General features: G+C 42.1%; 1 protein-coding gene across 1 annotated transcript; it reads left to right on the top strand.

The window, feature by feature from the left end:
- The first annotated feature begins 519 nt into the window (after window positions 1-519).
- noc3l (NOC3-like DNA replication regulator) lies at window positions 520-18,408 on the top strand. The gene is made up of 20 exons (XM_029764480.1): window positions 520-697; window positions 1,205-1,409; window positions 1,660-1,783; window positions 2,609-2,772; window positions 2,913-2,978; window positions 3,122-3,252; window positions 4,308-4,563; window positions 5,122-5,297; window positions 5,548-5,676; window positions 5,781-5,912; window positions 6,550-6,630; window positions 6,760-6,860; window positions 6,972-7,044; window positions 7,130-7,193; window positions 8,481-8,552; window positions 9,077-9,258; window positions 9,373-9,501; window positions 9,595-9,692; window positions 17,249-17,333; window positions 17,451-18,408. Exons 1-20 carry the CDS (start codon window positions 689-691, stop codon window positions 17,583-17,585), a joined length of 2,412 nt encoding a protein of 803 aa, XP_029620340.1. The 5' UTR covers window positions 520-688; the 3' UTR covers window positions 17,586-18,408.
- Window positions 18,409-18,862: the final 454 nt, after the last annotated feature.

The raw sequence follows: 18,862 nt of genomic DNA, 5'->3' as shown, positions 1-18,862 counted from the left end.
GTTGTGAATGAAAGAGCAATGAGACCCTTGTTCAAAGCACCTATTCATGAAACATAATTCACTTTTAAAACATTGTTTGTGATGTTGCTCACATCTTTTGTTACTTTACATTTGACCAAACACTTATATGTTGAGATGCAACATATTTTTTAATCAATGCTGTAGTTCATGGTTCTACAGGACATTTCTCATATCTTATATATTGGATATAAAAAAAAGTTGTATATTGTTTCTTTTGCATTTTTTCTATGCTCTCTATTGTACAGTTTTCATACTACTAAGTTAGAACAATTGTAAATATATTTGAAATGAATTAAAGAGTACCTCTGTGATACTGTATCAGACCAGAAGTTATGAATTATGTGAATAAATCAAAGATATGATAATTGCATTTGAAATAAGGTCTATTTATTCCCAGACAGTCAGTGTTTCCTGACTGCCGGTGCACCCAAACAGGTCTTCCCAACCACTAGGTGGCATTTATTTGAATTCGATTTTTTTCATCTATGAGGAGAACACACTTCCATCATTTTTTTACTTCGAAAAAAAATACTTCCGGAATAGGAAAGAAACACACGTGTGGGAACGTTTTTACAGTTTATAGCGACCTATTATTATAATACACTTAAGGCTACTTATTTGATAGAGACTTAAACAAGCGCTCCGTCTTTAAAATAAGTATTTTACGATGGCTCCGGTAAGTACATTGTGTAATAGCTAGCTAGATAGTAACGCTGCTAGCTGAATTGTTTTAGCTGTATAGCTAACTAGCTCATGTCGAGCTATGTACTTACTCATTTTGTTAGCACTCAATGGCTGTAATTTACGCTGAACATTTTGTCAACTACTGTTAAATCACCATTATTTTAGTGGACACTATGTTATCCACATATTTTCGAGAAATTGGGCTATTGTAAACAGCCTGTCGTCATTGCTTCAACTAAATACAAATAACGTTACACTAACTATTAGCTAACTAGTTATGTCTGCACTGCTTGCAGTTTTGACAGTGGTGTTTACCAGAGGAACCCTAGCTATACCTACCTGCCATGTGTTGTTGGCTTATATAAGAATTCACATTGCTTGACATGCATTCATTTCATACCATAGTCTAGCTGTACTAGCAAGGAACTATTCAACCCCAAATCATCCCCCAGGTTGTCCTTATGAATACAAAGCACTGACGACCTTTTCTCACCAACAGCCAAGGAGTAAGAAGAGAAAGCCGAGCTTTCGCAGGCTACTGAAGACGAGCAACGTGAAGCTTGACAACAAGCTAAAGAATCGTCAGTTCAAGAAAGAGAGCACCGACAAGAAACACCGCAAGGAGCAGAAGAAGCTCCGGGCAGCTATCAAAGATGCTGTCTTAAAGACCCCCCTCCCTCTGGAGCGCTACAAGAAGAGGCCAGGTGTGTGCAGCATGACGACCCACCCATACAGTAGTATAGCTTAACATCTAGGCCCTGACATCTAGCACTCAAGCTGAATGACGTCTGTACTGTAATCAGTAACATATAGTTTGGTTTACAATTCATGCACTGTTCCACACTATGGCATCGAAATAATTACGCAACCGATATAAAGTTATTATCATCTATTGTTTTTGTGAGTCCTGTTTGGTGGCGTTAATTACATGTCCCTGTCTGGTGTCTGTTACAGAGGATGAAGAGGAGGAGGAGTTTGTGGAGTCCCTGCCAATGGACATGATGGATGAAGATGACCTGGAGCAGATCAAGGCAATGGCTCAGAAAGCCTCCTTCCTCACCAGAGACCTGTCGTCAAGGTAATTACACAGTCCGTACAGTATTTTTGTAGGGCTGGGCGGTATACTGTATTTGAATATTTCGGTATTGATGGACGGACCGGTTTGGGGTTGTACTTGCCTTCTGTAACGGTATTTCAATGTTTGGTTTGTTAAATGTAATACGCCAGTTTGTTAAATGTAATACGCCAGTCCACCATGTGTAACATCCGTGTTTATAGTTTACTCCGCTACTTGAGCGAGTTCCCTTTCTCCCACCAAGCTTCATACCGTCAAAAATGTGAAAAATATCCTGGCCATGTTGCCAGTCAGGATTTCTTTACAGTTATGTTCTAGGGCTGGGAATTGCCAGGGACCTCACGATACGATATTATCACGATACTTAGATGCCGATACAATATGTATTGCGGTTCTCACGAATCTATACGTATTGCGATTCTATATTGTGATTTTATTACGATAGGATGTTCCAAAGAGATTGCTCACCATATGTCTGCTGCAGAGGGACGAGAGATCCATGAGAAAACGAGTTTATCCGTCATGGACATAAAAGTGCAGAAAACAAATTGGCGCCCTACTTAAAAATAAGATGGAGAACAAGCTATGAAGGAAAACTACTGCCATTTTGGTGCAGGTACAGCCATCTAGCGCAAAAATATTGCAATGTGATATATCGTCTCAAATGAGATCCGATATGTAACTGTACACCCCCCCCCATCACTGTTATGTACCATCTTTCTATCAATCTCATGTACATCCCATCACAAGTAGATCATAACACACATGTTGAAATGTATAGCTATGTCTAACTACTCTCCTCACTTAACCTTACTTGAATACCTGCAGTGGTCCAGTGCATGCCAAAAAGCGCAAGGGGGAGCAGCAGGGGCCAGAGAGTTATGAGAAGATGCCCAGAAAGATGCAGCTTACAGAGGAAAAGGAGGTCATTCACCTCCTGCCAATCAAAGACAAGATTAGAGGCCTCATCCCTCAGAGCATGGAGAAACCTGGTAGGATGATTAATATGTGTTAGCCCTGAACATCTTCACTTGTAAGTTTACATTTCCACCTAAGTCATATTGTTAAAAAAGTTTTAGAATTTACAGCTCTATTGATGCAATTGAGTTGTATTGCTTTGTCTTGTTTTTAGTTGTAGCAAAAAAGGCTGAGGAGGAGGAAGGAGATGCCCCGACTGGCTTGGAGCAATTTGAAAACGGTACCAGCATCATGAACCCCTTTTTTGACTTGAGTCAGTCATCCTCTCTGTGTAGAATGTATTGTTAGACCAATTATTGGTAGCCCGGTCCTGATCAGTAGATGAGGTGCTTCTCTCTGATGTTGCTGGTATGTTTTCCACAGAGGAGGAGGCTGTGGCCGGGCCGGCCCTGACCCCTCAGGAGCAGCTGAAGCTCCGCACACAGAAGCTGACCAACAGGAAACTACGAATCGCTAGTCTGGGATCAGACATTCTCTCAGATCCCACCACCAACGTAAGACCTGGTTCGAACAACCCTGCATCTCCGCACCAAACCCCCAAAAAATACATCACTTTCTCTTTGGAAGAGCAGGAATAGAGTGCCGTCTGAAACCACACGGTGCGCCTTGTCGGACCTCTGACGATAGTTCAGCACAGTGCATGTGAAGGCACGCCTCTGTTTCATACTGCGCGCCAGAGCAGTTTTTCCACTGTCGGGAGAAATGGTGATGCATATATTAATATATGTTAATTGCATGCAAATAAAGGTTGCTTCGCTACCACACCCACAACGGAAGCACAATGATGGCCTCGGATTTGCAGGTGGAGGCGTTAGAACAGACCCAGGGTCTGTTTCTGTGACGGCAGAAACACTAAAAGGCTCATGGTTAGTGTAGTTTTTGGTGCTTTTTGAAACCAGCAACTGACCGTAAAAACACGACTTAAACACGTTCAAACCGATGGGCACTACATCAACATACAAATAGTTTTGCAATCTCAGGAGAAAATGGAATGTCTGCGTTGCACATAATATCGCTATGCAAACATATCTATCGTGGTTTATTTTAGGGATGAGGAGACTCGAAGACAGATTACGTTAACCGATACACATTAAACTGATCATATTCATGGTTGCAAACATTAACTTCCGCGCTGCACAGGTGTGCGAGTCGTCTTTCTTTGCCTTTTTAGTACAAGAAACTTTGTGCTTTCTTTAACACAGAAGAGGTTGCTGTTATGCCTGAATTTGATCTGATACCAACAAGGAAGTCTGCGGTGTTGAGAGCAGTTGTATGAAACCAGTTGATACGTCAGGAAAAGCTCTCAGCCGTGCCAGCCCGCTCTTTATTTCTATTCAGTTCGACTCGCCATAAGTTCGGCGTGTGAACTGTGCGTTAGACTTCTCGGGCTACTCTTGCTTCCTAGTTCCCGTGGCAAAAAGGTATTATTTTACGTCACATTGACCAATAATCACGTAGCAGAGAGAAGCAGACTTAGCAAATGTTTTGTTTCACTGTTATTGATGTTTTCTGTGTAAATCCAATGTCTGAACTTTCTATCTTTGTTCAGATCAAGAAGCTGAAAGAGCTGCGAGCCATGCTGATGGAGACCGACCCCTATGTGGCTGTGACGGTCAGAAAGCTGGTCATGGTCTCTCTGATGGAGGTCTTCAAGGACATCGTCCCCTCCTACAGAATCAGACCCCTGACAGAGACCGAGAAAGCCTCAAAGGTGAAGAAAGAGACCCAGCAGCTGAGGGAGTTTGAGGAGGGCTTGGTGAGCCAGTATAAGTTCTACCTGGAGAACCTGGAGCAAACGGTCAAAGGTAGTCCACTTCTATCTCTATTTGTTGATATTGATGACTTGTTTTGACTGGCTGATGTTTGCTGGGACTGGCTGATGTCGATGCCTTGTGACTAGTTCATATAGACGGGTTGGTTGTTTAGCAACATGTGGCAAAACAAACAGGGTTGGCTTAGACCGTTGACATGTAAACTATATATACAGTTACACAACGAGCACTTGTCGCTCAAATACATTGTTCCAGTTCTTGGTTAGCTAGTTAGCGAATTTGAGCCATATTAGCATAGACATGACATCAGTCAAAACACCTCAAAACAAGACATGGTATCAATAACAACATGAAATGAGCCACCTACGATTCCCCACATGGCAGCTTCTTGACACTGCTGCGAGCTATCTAACCGTTCAGAATCATAGCGTGCACATTTTCGTGGTTTCAGCCAATCCGTCTTTTTGTAATGGCTGGTTGACATCGAGGACTTATTGTGACTGGTTCACTGTTCTTGTTTTGACTAGTTGATATTAATGAGTGGCTGCTGTTGGTTGTAACTATTTGCTGTGTGAACCCCCTGCCCCATAGACTGGAAGCAGAAGAAGAGAAAGAGGAGCGAGGCTGTGTCACTGCAGTCTTATAAGGGCCTGGCTGAGGTGGCCATCCGCTGTATCTGTGAGCTGCTGGTGGCCCTGCCACACTTCAACTTCCACAACAACATCATTGTCTTGGTGGTGCCCCTGATGAACGACCCTATCAAGAGGGTGAGTCTGGGAGGCCCGTAATCAAGCCCGTAGTTCTACATCTTGTCACGTGGTGTTCACTACAATATTAGCTTTAGACTTTGTAGCTATACCCTTTACAATGGGAATGGGCTCTGTAGAGGCGGGTTTCTCTCAATTAAGATTCATTTGACTATCAATCAAAAGCCGCGGTTTTCTCTTGGATATATGGGGGGTTGTGTTTGTCTCTCGTCTGACTGTTAACTGAGTTGACGTTATCTTGTTTGTCCAGGTGTCTGACATGTGCTGTGAAGCAGTCAAGAAGCTACTGAAGCAGGACAAACATGGCCAGGCCTCACTAGGGACAGTCAAAGTGATCTCCGGACTGGTCAAAAGCAAAAACTATGACGTCAGACCAGAGGTACTATTCACCTACTATTCAAGTCTTAAAAGTTTTTTTCTTTTTTCTATGACACGGCTCTTAAAGAAATGCATCTAAAATGTTCCCACTCTTCACCCCCACAGCTACTCAAGGTTCTCATCTGCCTCAGGATAAAGGAGGTGGAGGTGAAGAAAGATACAGATGACACAGCTCCCAAAAAGAAGTTCATGAACTATAAAGACAAAAAGAAGAATCTGTCCAGGATGCAAAGGAAGGTCAGTAGCCCACACACCTGTGTGTAGCGACGTCAAACGTTCAGCCTGCTGCACAGCCCTATGGACACTCTAGTCTACAGCACCTGGTTAAAGTGTGTTTTGCTCAGATGGGTCATCAATTGCACAAAATGGCCGACTTAAAACCGATCAATATCTTTGGTTTTGTACTAGGCTTGGGCAGTATCCAGATTGTCATAACTTGATACAGTCCTTGTGCCATACCGGGATAGTTGGTAATACCGGCACTGAATACAAGGGGCACTGTTTTCAGACAGTTAACGGAATAGTTATAAGAGATCTAGCTGGCTAACATTTAGTTGTGAAATCCATACTGTAATTAGATCACCTGGCGCATGCTGCACAATAGTGAGTGACTCAAGACTCCGGCCTCTCATCGTTGTGTGCTTGTAAAAAAAAAAAAAGAATGACACGTGACTGGCGACTACTGTAAGCGTCATAATATTGTGGCAGGTGAAATGAAGAACACAATGTTCTTTATTTCCTAACGTATTGCAGAAGCTGACTGCAGTTTGCCTTGCTTATTGTGTGTCTGCCTGTGTACAATCTGCGAGTGTACATTTTTTGTTGTTGATGTGTCTGTGAGAAGAGTAATGGACGTGTCCTGTCATCCTTACAGTGGAAGAAGGCTGAAGAGAAACTAGAGAAAGAGCTGCTAGAGGCTGAGGCATCAGAGAACAAAGACAAGAAGCTCAAACTGGTGAGTGTTTATTCCCCAACGTTACAACAGACCTGAAACGACCCAATTTTGTTTTTGTGAAAACACTTTCGTGCTTCTCACGACAAAAGGTCTAACTGTCATTCCAATTGTTCTCTCTCTCTCTCCTAGCACACAGAGACGTTGAACATAGTGTTCTTGATATACTTCAGAATACTGAAGAAAGCTCAGAAGTCGATCCTGCTTCCCTCTGTTTTAGAAGGTCTAGCAAAGTAAGAGAGATGACCTGTTCCCAGAGACATGACTCACTTCCTGACAAATGGAAATATTTGTTTATGAATTATGGAGGCTTTCTTTTAAGACAAAATATTTTTCTCCTAAAGGTTTGCCCATCTGATCAACCTGGAGTTCTTTGATGACTTGTTGAACGTTCTTCAACATCTTATCCAATCAGGAGTGAGGATACATATTCAACCAATCCTATCAAAATACTATTCACATCATCGTGTATGATTGGCTTAATGACTTTTGTTCTCTGTAGGATCTGACCTATCGGGAAAGCCTTCACTGCATTCAGACAGCTTTCAACATTCTCTCTGGTCAAGGTCGGTGATGGTCTATGATGACTTCAATAATAAAAACCTCACTGAATACTGTGTATATTACATACTGTATGTGCTTAAAGGATAGGTTCACTTTTTTTGTAACCAAATCCATATTTTTGAATGTACATGTCCAGACACTATTTTTGAGATTTCACTTGGTTTTGAGAAATTTAACCCATCAGCGATATACTTCCTCGTGCTCGTTCTGCAGTTGAATGGGCACAGCTAAAACATTAGCAAAGGCTCCAAAAACACCCAAATTCGTCCTTTTAGAGACAACAATGCTCTCCGTATAGTGCTTTAGGTCTTTAGATGTTGTACACATGAAACGCTGTCATTCAAACTTTATTAGCAACGTTATATTCCATTTTGTTGTACTCGAGCGATACTACTTCATGTACGCACACGGGAAAAGTATCGGTCGAGTCCAACAAAATGTTGTTGTGGAAATCTGTTGAAGCTCAAGTTGACTACAAAACCCAATTAAATGCTCTCTGGGCAGATCGGTTGTAATACCAAAGTCAATATCAGCATGTGATGTAGCTAGCAGGCTGTATAAAAGCCCCGAAAATAACTGCACTATCAATTTAGGAGTCTAAAATCTCACCATGTTCAAGCTGCAGCTAGATCGCCACGTCTCAAACTCTGAGGTTGCTATTTGCAACGGCGCCCTCCTCACACCAGACAGACAAAGGGCCAAGGGGGAGAGGAGAAAGAATCACTTTGCGTGATAGTAGTTGAAGGAAAAACGCTGTGGAATTATTTGGTCCACTGTTAGTTTGGGCACATGTAAGTGGAATGTATATACTTCATCACGGAGCACATGTAAGTGGAATGTATATACTTCATCATGGCGACGTAAATGGCTGATTTGTGTTCTAGACACAGTATGCTTACATCGCATTAGTGTCACGTGGCGATCGGGTGTCACAGGATTTTTTTTGAATTGTTAACATTTGTATACATGTTAGCGCCAATCTCGGGGAGGGTCAATAGGAGAATTGGCTTACGATTAGGAAAAGATTTAGGGTTAGCTAAAATGATCTCAGACGTGACTCAAACATATCTAGCTACAACCACGCCTGCCCTGAGAACGGTCTTGGTTTCCACTAATGCAGTGCTGCGGCAATATGGTGCGTGATGTCAGTCACAAAAAAATGCTGATTTTAGTAGATGGACCACGTAGAACTTAAATTACTGCGAAACAACACATTTATCTCAGTCCCGGATCACAAGCGTTGACGTAGTATACTGTTCCTTTAATTAATTTCCCTCTTTTGCGGATAGGTGATGTCCTCAATATTGACCCACTGAAGTTCTACAGCCACCTGTACAAGACACTGCTCAAACTCAATGCTGGTAAGTCAGACTACCCTAGAGCTTATTCAAATCCATGTCTGGCTCTGACGCTAGATCCGTTGTGCTCTGAAGGTCCACCTGTATCTGGAGGGACTGCTCATAAGTGTTAGAAGGTCCAATGCAGCTGTTTTGTATCTCAATATCAAATCATTTCTGGGTACTATTAAATACCTTACTGTGAATTAAAATGGTCAAAAAGAAACAGAAAACTTCTTAGCAAAGAGCGATTTCTTAAGCAAGAATTTTGCTAGGACTGTCTGGGGAAAATGTGCAGTTATTGGCAGAGAGCTTTGGAACTCTTATTGGTCTGTTAATTCATTTATTGTATGGTGATGGCACCATGGAAGGCCAAAACTCCCCCCCCCCCCCCCCCCCGAGGGTATTTAAAAAAAAAAATCTTACTGCCCTTTAAGTGTATCATTTTCACAGTTATTCCAACCTCGTTGTGGAAATGTATATAAAACACCGGAAAATCTAGTTTGTGACTGTACTGGGCCTTTAAATAATGTGGATGCTCTTCCCAGGTGCATCTAATGAAGACATCAGCATCGTGCTGCGTTGTCTCGACGTGATGCTGACCAAGCGCAGGAAACAGGTGACCCTGCAGCGCGCCCTGGCCTTCGTCAAGAGGCTGAGCACGCTCAGTCTGCACACACTGCCCAACGCTACCGTGGGAATCCTGGCGTCCAACAGGACGTTGATGCATGTAAGTGTTTATCACGTGTGCATCTGCATGTACTATGGAGAGAGAGTGCATGAAGAGTGTGAGAGCATATGTGTGTGTGTGATTAATAAAGCTGTGCTCCCCCTCTCTCCGCAGACCTTCCCCAAGTGTGACATCCTCCTGGACAATGAGGCTCAGGGTAGCGGGGTGTTCCTTCCTGAGCTGGATGAGCCGGAGTACTGCAACCCTCAGAACACTGCCCTGTGGGAGCTACACACACTCAAGGTAAACACGCAAAAAGCACACACACACACAAAAAAGAAATACACACACACACACACAGGTATAGCTGATGGCGTTGCTGTTGTTGTGTTGCAGAGACATTACCACCCAGTGGTCAGGAGGTTTGCCACTCACCTCTGTGCAGGGGCTCCTAGTGAAGGATCTGGAGCGCTAATCGTTCAACTCGCTCGAAGGTAAGAACAAGAGGATCCCCAAACTTCAAATCTCACATTTCATTTATCCTCTTCACACAGTGGTGCTGCTCCTCCAGTTCTCTTACAAATACTCATACAATCCCAGGGTTTGTATGGTCATGAAAATCCTGGAAAAATACATTTAAAAAAAATCCAGACCAGAAAAAGTTTTGGAAATTGAATTATAATTTCTATTCATGTAATTTATTTAATCAATCAAATACAAAAATCTACATCTCAGCCAGGATGGGAAGGACACTTTAGCGCATCTGTGTTCGCGCGCATCAGTTGCATGTGTGCGAGACTAGTTGGCCATTGTTTAAAACCTCTTACATCTAGATCAGTGGTTCTTAACCTTGTTGGAGGTACTGACCCCCACCAGTTTCATATGCGCATTCACCGAACCCTTCTTAATTGGAAAAATAAAATTCAAAACATAGGTATATATTTTACTGGTGCACAAAATGAACCGTGCATCAACATCAGTGTTCAAAGAACAAAACCATTAAAACATGATTTTCACACAAAAACAAAAACATAATAATGAATATTTACTGCAAATCAGTGTGACTTCTGCTGTTGCCTTTCAGAGACCAGTTCAGAAATGCGCGGCTTCACCTTGGCAAGTGCCACTCTCATGTCATTTTCGCAACAAAGTCTGTTCCTTTTCTTCGTTTTTATGTCCAGCATCCTCGAAAAGGATTGCTCGCAAAGATATGTTGTAACAAACGGTATGAAAATCTCCAGAGCTTTCTTAGCAATAACAGGGTACGTTACCATTTGTTGACACCAAAACGTTGAGAGCGTTGTTGTTCTGAAGAGTTGCTGTTGAACCTGGCTTTGCTGTATTTCAATGATTTCATCGAGGTATTCATCACTGACATCTGTTGTCTCAACACTAAACGTGAACGGCTGTCTCACCCATGCTGGATATGACTCTCTTGTAGGGAAGTATCCGTCGAGAGACTTTGCAAGCTCATCTAAGTGCGTGGCAATTGCTTGCTTCAGTTCCGCGGGTACAGAAATGTCTCCGATTCCAGATACATCTTCGATCTTACTTACACAGTCGTCCAGCAGGGGAAAGTTTGCGAAGTTATCGTTCTCTGTTCGTCGTTTCCATAACGGTAGCTTTTTTTGGAAAGCCTTCAGGTTTTCTTCCGCTTCGATGATGTTGACTCCACCGCCCTGCATCTGTTGATTGAGATGATTGAGAGCTGCGAAGATATCAGCCATGTACGCTAAAATGAGAATGAACTCAGAATTTTTTAAGCAATCTGCATGACGATGTTGGTGCTCTTGCAAAAACAGGGCTAATTCCACACGCACGGCAAAAACACGATTCAGCACCTGTCCCCGGGATAACCACCGAACTTTAGAATGGTACAGAAGTACCTCGAATTCAGAGCCCATTTCTTTACACAGCTCACTGAAGATGCGGTGCCTCAGAGCACTATTTCGCACATAGTTCACGCATTCCACTACAATTTTTAATACTTCTGCCAGTTTTGGAGGCAAGGTTTTTGTTGCCAACGCATGCCTGTGCAGAATACAATGCATAACAATGATGTGTGGTGCATCGGCTTTCACTAGCGCACCAAAACCAGACTTTCTTCCCAGCATGACTGGAGCTCCGTCCGAACAAACTGCAGAAACCATATCCCACGAAAGATTGTTGTCTTTGAAGAAGTCATCCACAAGTTTCTTCACATCGGCTGCCTTAGTTGTTGTCGTAAGAGGCTTACAAAATAAAAAATCTTCCTTTATCACGTCGTCTTTCACATAGCGCACAAATACAGCAAGCTGGCTTAGATTGGAAACGTCTGTGGTCTCGTCGAGTTGAAGGCTGAATTTTGCCGGGCTTGAAATCAGATCTGCAACTACTTGAGCCAAGATGTCTTTGCTCATGTCCTCTATTCTGTCGCTAATGGTGTCATTTGAAAGAGGAATTTGGGATAACTTAACTTCAGCCGCTTTTCCCAGCATGATATTCGCCATCTTCAACACTGGTTTTATGAGTGTTTCACCAATGGTGTGTGGTTTGCCCTGCTTTGCGATCAGGTAAGCAACTTCGTACGATGCTGTGAGGGTCGGTTTGTTGATGGGTACAAAGCCGAGAACAGGCAGAGTAGCCTTTTCATCGAATCTGGCTCTCTTCACCTTGAATTCAGCGAGCATTGTGTTCTTGTATTGTCCATCTCCATGCAGCTTAAGGAAGTGTTCTCTTAGTTTTGCCGGTGCTAGACTAGAATTGCTCAACTTGGCATTGCAAATCATGCAGTTAGGACGCTGACTCTCATCACGTTCCGTTATACATGTGAATCCATATTGTACATATTCGTCCGACCACTTTCTTTTTTTGCTCGACATAGTTAGTATGAAGGGATTAAAATATTAAGAAAGAAATCACACGACGTACCATCACGACAGTCACAATTCGACTACTGAGCGCGCCAAATTCCCTGCAGCACAGATAGGCCAAGCGATGTTGCGTGATCACCTGCAGCCAATGATGGCCAAGCGGGGCGTGTTATCACGAATCATATGAGTCGGGTGTGTGTCTTGACCTCCGCCGAACCCCTGAGACTGACTCACCGAACCCCTGGGGTTCGATCGAACCCAGGTTAAGAACCACTGATCTAGATGTTCCGCTAGCGGAACACCTGCTCCAATATCCAATGATGGGCGTGGCGCGAAAAACAAACTCCTCTAAAATCCGAAAACTTCCATTTTTCAAACATATGACTATTTTACAGCATTTTAAAGACAAGACTCTCGTTAATCTAACCACACTGTCCGATTTCAAAAAGGCTTTACAGCGAAAGCAAAACATTAGATTATGTCAGCAGAGTACCCAGCCAGAAATAATCAGACACCCATTTTTCAAGCTAGCATATAATGTCACAAAAAACAAAACCACAGCTAAATGCAGCACTAACCTTTGATGATCTTCATCAGATGACAACCCTAGGACATTATGTTATACAATGCATGCATGTTTTGTTCAATCAAGTTCATATTTATATCAAAAACCAGCTTTTTTACATTAGCATGTGACGTTCAGAACTAGCATACCCCCCGCAAACCTCCGGTGAATTTACTAAATTACTCACGATAAACGTTCACAAAAAACAATTATTTTAAGAATTATAGATACAGAACTCCTCTATGCACTCGATATGTCCGATTTTAAAATAGCTTTTCGGTGAAAGCACATTTTACAATATTCTCAGTAGATAGCCCGGCATCACAGGGCTAGCTATTTAGACACCCAGCAAGTTTAGCCTTCACCAAACTCCGATTTACTATTAGAAAAGTTTGATTACCTTTGATGTTCTTCGTCAGAATGCACTCCCAGGGCTTCTACTTCAATAACAAATGTTGGTTTGGTCCAAAATAATCCATAGTTATGTTCCAACAGCGGCGTTTTGTTCGTGCGTTCAAGACATTATCCGAATGGTAAATAAGGGTCACGCGCATGGCGCATTTCGTGACAAAAGATTTCTAAATATTTCATTACCTTACTTCGAAGCATGTCAACCGCTGTTTAAAATCATTTTTATGCTAATTTTCTCGTAAAAAAGTGAGAATATTCCGACCGGGAGTCGTTGAATCCGTTCAGAGACGATAGAATAAAAACATGGTGTCGTATCGTGCACGAGCATGAATCCCTTTGTCCGCTGATAGACCACTTAGCAAAAGCGATCGTGTGTTTCAGCCAGGGCTTTGAATTACGTCATTCAGCTTTTTCCCGGGCTCTGAGAGCCCATGGGAGCCGTAGGAAGTGTCACGTAACAGCAGAGATCCTTTGTAATGGATAGAGATAATCAAGAAGGGCAAGAAATGGTCAGACAGGGTACTTCCTGAACAGAATCTTCTCATGTTTTGGCCTGCCAAATGAGTTCTGTTATACTCACAGACACCATTCAAACAGTTTTAGAAACTTTGGAGTGTTTTCTATCCAAAGCTAATAATTATATGCATATTCTAGTTTCTGGGCAGGAGTAATAATCAGATTAAATCGGGTACGTTTTTTTATCCGGCCATGAAAATACTGCCCCCTATCCATAACAGGTTAAAGAAAGAGAGCGACAGTCGGACATTACAGCAGAAGGCCTAGGGTGACATGTCCCAAATTGTGCGAGAGGGTCCCGCATTTTGTCCCTTTGTCCTGCGTCCTGCAACCAAACAATTATGTCCCACGTTTGTTGCCTCTATACACTGACGTGATAATGTAGATTTGTTTTGTATACTGAGCCAAAAAATAAACGCAACATGCAACAAGTTAGTTCATATAAGGAAATCAGTCAATTTAAATAAATAAATTAGACCCACTTGGGAGCTGACCCGCAAAAGTGCTTAATTACAGATAGAAATACTCCCCACGTTAACATTTCCCTTCACTGGAACTAAGGGGCCTAGCCCGAACCATGAAAACCAGCCCCAGGACCATTATTCCTCCTCCACCAAACTTTACAATTGGCACTATGCATTTGGGCAGGTAGCATTCTCCTGGCATCTGCCAAACCCAGATTCGAACGTTTGACTGCCAGATGGTGACGCGTGATTCATCAATCCAGAGAATGTTTACACTGCTCAGGAGTCCAACGGTGGCGAGCTTTACATCACTCCAGCCAACGCTTGGCATTGTGTATGGTGATCTTAGACTTGTGCGCGGCTTCTCGGCCATGGAAACCCATTTCCTGAAACTCTCAACGAACGGTTCTTGTGCTGACGTTGCTTCCAGAGGCAGTTTGGAACTCAGTACTGAGTGTTGCAACCGAGGCCAGACAATTTTTTTACACGCTTCAGCACTTGGCGGTCCCGTTCTGTGAGCTTGTGTGGCCTACCACTTCGCAGCTGAAACGTTGTTGCTCCTAGACGTTTCCACTTCACAATAACAGCACTTACAGCTGACCGGGGAAGCTCTAGCAGGGCAGAAATTTGACAAACAGACTTGTTGGAAAGGTGGTATCCTATGACGGTGCCACGTTGAAAGTCACTGAGCTCTTAAGGCCATTCTACTGCCAATGTTTGTCTATGGAGATTGCATGGCGGTGTGCTCAATTTTATACACATCTGCAACGATGTGGCTGAACTAGCCAATCCACATAACTTTGTAGTTATTTACCTGTCATGTGACATTTACTTGTCCCCACTTCTATTTCTAGAGACACGTCCTCTTCCGTCCACAACGCTGCCTGCAGAAGACTTGTAGTCGAAACGCGTTGCAGTTTAGCGTCTTGATGTAAAATGCTGACTGCTCCGATATGTATTCTTTTGTAAATGTATTCTGTTAATAGTTCACTAAAATGTATTGCAATGTACTGGCCTTCTTTCTTTGATTACCCGCCATTTTAGGGGTCTACCTTACCACTGCCCTCATCTCACTCGCATTTTATCAACAAATTCAAGCACCACTAATTTAGAAAAAAAGGTTGATTTTGTCCCTTTTGCAGGTAGACATTCCAACCTGTCTCTTGCAGTCATGTTGCGCTAATGAATAGCTATCTAAAGGGTGTGGTACTGGTGGTGATAAACACTTCTCCAAGTGTTGTTGAGATCTGATATTCTGCGCAGCGCGAGACAAGACAGGCCAATGTCATGTCAACCAATAACATTTATCAAATCCTTTCGGGCTAAATTCCAGCTCAACTTTGAGAGGAGTTGGGCCTAACTGAAACTTACAAAAAGCATGCTTCTGACGAAGAGCGTGGCTCTGCCACTTCACACAGTGGTGCTGATTTAGTCAAGTTAAAAGTTGATGTCTTGGAATATCACAATCATTATTAAGTATTCTACACAACAGAACCAAATATAGTAGCATAGTGTAACGTTAGTTACACCCCCAAAAAACACCTAATTTAATGAGATTTTAGGACGGTCAGCTGAAAAGTAACAAAATAAATTTAATGCTGCCAAAACTCAACAGCCAGTGCCGCTCGGCAGAAAGTGTTTTGATTGAAACAAAATCCAGGAAGGCTATATCGTTTAACACCATCCGCTCTAATTTGCTCACGAAACAGTAATTCAAGAAGATCTAAATGTATATTCCCATGAAACTGATTGACATCAAATGATTGGCATGCAGATGCAGTTTGGCCGTTTCACCAGTAAAAGTGAAATATCATTCAATGAAGGCCTATTTTGAAGTTAGGCGTCCCTAACTTGGTTTTTGAGGGTATAAAAAAATAAAACCTTTTCTTGAGACTGTGTGGGCATAGGCAGACGTTGCAATTGGAGGATGAATTTGATGCACTGGCCTATTCTATAATGATATTCAATAGACTACATCTGTCGGTACAAAGTTTGAGAAATGTATTTTACATTTTTATTTGCGCTCTGGCGCCTAAGAAATTCTCTACACCATGAGTGGGAGGGGGATTTGAGTTATTTATTTATGTACGCTACACTGTCCCGCATTTGGGCATTTTTAAATGTGGTCACCCTAGGTAGGCCTATAAAATATGATGGAGAACAGACTAATAACGAGTCAGCGAATTCCAAACATATCTAGTACCATCTAGTTAACTCTTTATTATTATTTGTTTTTGTCATGTCCCCAAAAACTTTCCACCGACACTCGCACGTAAGGCCACACACCGAATGATTCACTTCGCCATTGTATTAGTTGGGATTTGGTTCAATCGCGGTAAATTAAAATAGTAATTTGTGAATTGCGAACAGTAATTTTAGGGAAAAATAGATGTAGCCTTTTGGATTATGTGGCTTCAAAACTTGTTTTGGCCTTTCAATGTATGGGACATGGCAACTCAAGATGCTAGTCACCCTTAGAAGTGTTTACTTTGAAGATAGCTAAATATGATTACACTAGAAAAGGTATTTCCTGAAGAAAATTAGTGGGCTTGCTTCAGCTAAATAAAAAATGTGTAGCCTACCATAGCCATTTGATCTTTGATATATTGAATGAGCAAATTATTTCAAAAGGCATAACATGTATTTGGTTGTAATTTTCTACGTCAAGGGTGGTCAACCATCCTCCAGTAGAGCTAATGGGTGTGCAGGCTTTTATTCCAGTCCCCCTCCAACAAAACCACATTTTAATAAATGATCTGCTCAACTGGACCTTAATGAACTGTCTCTGAGCAGGGCTTGATCAAATCTGCATCCCCAGTAGAGGACCACAATGGGAATAAGTCCCAGACTGTGTTATCCTCCATTTTACTTGTGCATGTTTGGCTTTTAAGTGTGCTTGTTTTTGTTTTTTAAATGGTTGAATTAATATACTTCTACAGTTCCCTAACAGGTATTGTACTTGGGGGGGTGTGTAAGTGCCTTGCACAACGGAAGGAGATGGTACATGGGATCAGAGCGCAGCCTCCCAGTGTCGCACCTACTTTTTATTTTATACGTACATAGACGCCGCCAATTGTCATGAAAATTTGGTTAAAAGTAATGAAATTCCATCTGTCAAAATGTGTATGATCCCTGAAGGAATTCTCTACGGTGCGTGGGATATTGACCAAAGATGTGTGCAGGTGCAGTATGTAAAAAGCGCTAGCTTCTGTTGGGAGTAAATGACCTTTAACCCCTCTCAGGCACCCAGTGGAGCTGTTTGAGGACTACAGAGCTAAAGACATGACCTTCAATCCTCCAGTGGCAGGGCCTTCCACAAAGAAGAAGGTACAGTAGTACACTTCCCTCTCTGTCCATATATATATTCCAGAATGTTATTAGGCCCACTTGACTGAATTGTCTTTGTGCTAATCTGGTCTCCAAACACTTTGCATTTTGTTGCAGGATTATTTCACGATAGGCCCTGCCCTGCTGGATGATAAATTAAAGCAGCAGATTGATCGTGTTCTCTCAGCGGAGGAAGAGGATCCTATATCGCTGGATTTCTCTGCAGTTCTACCACAGACCAACAGCACGTAATACTTCAGACCCCACCGGAAACACCCCCTTTCCTTTGTGCCCTGTATTTTAGTTCTAAATGGACTGTAAAAATAACCGTATGCTGGTGACATTGCTTTTTGATCGTTCTCGTTGCTGTTGTTCAGACATTTTTGACAAGAATGGATACAGTTAAGTGTTGAGTTAAACCACCTGCCTCATTGATTACTCATATCCCTGACCTACAGTGCCTTCAGAAAGTAGTAGCACCCCTTTACTTTTTCCATATTGTTACAACCTGAATTTAAAATGGATTACATTGAGATTGGCCTACACACAATACCCCATAATGTCAAAGCGAAATTATGTTTTTAGAAATGTATAAAAGCTGAAATGAAGTATTCAACCCCTTTTTATGGCAAGCCTAATTAAGTTCAGAAGTATAAATGTGCTTAAGTTGCATGGACTCACTCTATATCATGATTATGTTTTTGTGACATCCTCTCACAATTATTTGTAAGGTCCCTCAGTTAAGCAGTGAATTTCAGACCAAGGAGGTTCTCCAATGCCTTGCAAAGAAGGGTACCTATTGGTAGATGGGTAAGAATACATTTTAAAAAGCTGACATTGAGTATCCCTTTGAGCATGAAGTTATATCAATAGACAAAGATATAGGCGTCATTCCTAACTCAGTTGCCGGAGAGGAAGGAAACCGCTCAGGGATTTCACCATGAGGCCAATGGTGACTTTTAAACAGTTTAATTGCTGTGAAAGGAGGAAACTGGATGTATCGACATTGTAGTTATTCAAACCCAAACGAGTGAAAAGGAAATCTATACAGAATAAAACATTTTCCAAAACATGCATCCTGTTTGCAATAAGAAAGTAAAGTACAACTGCAAAGAATTGCACTTTTTGTACTGAATACGAAGCGTTATGTTAAGGGCAAATCCAACAACACTTCACTGAGTACCACTCATATTTTCAAACGTGGTGGCTGCAACATGTTATAGTATGCTCGTCATCGACATGGGAGTTTTTTTTAGGATAAAAATAAAATCTTAACTGGGTGTCTGCTTTCCAACCGACACTTTTCAGCAGGACAATAACCTAAAACTCAAGATCAAATATACACTGGAGGTGCTTACCAAGACGACTTTTAATATTCCTGAGTGGCCTAGTTACAGTTTTGACTTAAATTGTCTTGAAAATGGCTGTCTAGCAATGATAAACTTGACAGGCCTTGGAAGAATTTTTTTAAATAATATTGTACAATCCAGCCAGGTGTGAAAAGCTCTGAGACTTACAGCTTTAATCGC

Source organism: Salmo trutta, chromosome 10 (genome assembly GCF_901001165.1).
Source record: "Salmo trutta chromosome 10, fSalTru1.1, whole genome shotgun sequence".
NCBI classification, from domain to species: Eukaryota; Metazoa; Chordata; class Actinopteri; order Salmoniformes; family Salmonidae; genus Salmo; species Salmo trutta.
Note: the sequence above shows the minus strand (reverse complement) of the source record. Positions and strands in the feature narration are given on the sequence as shown.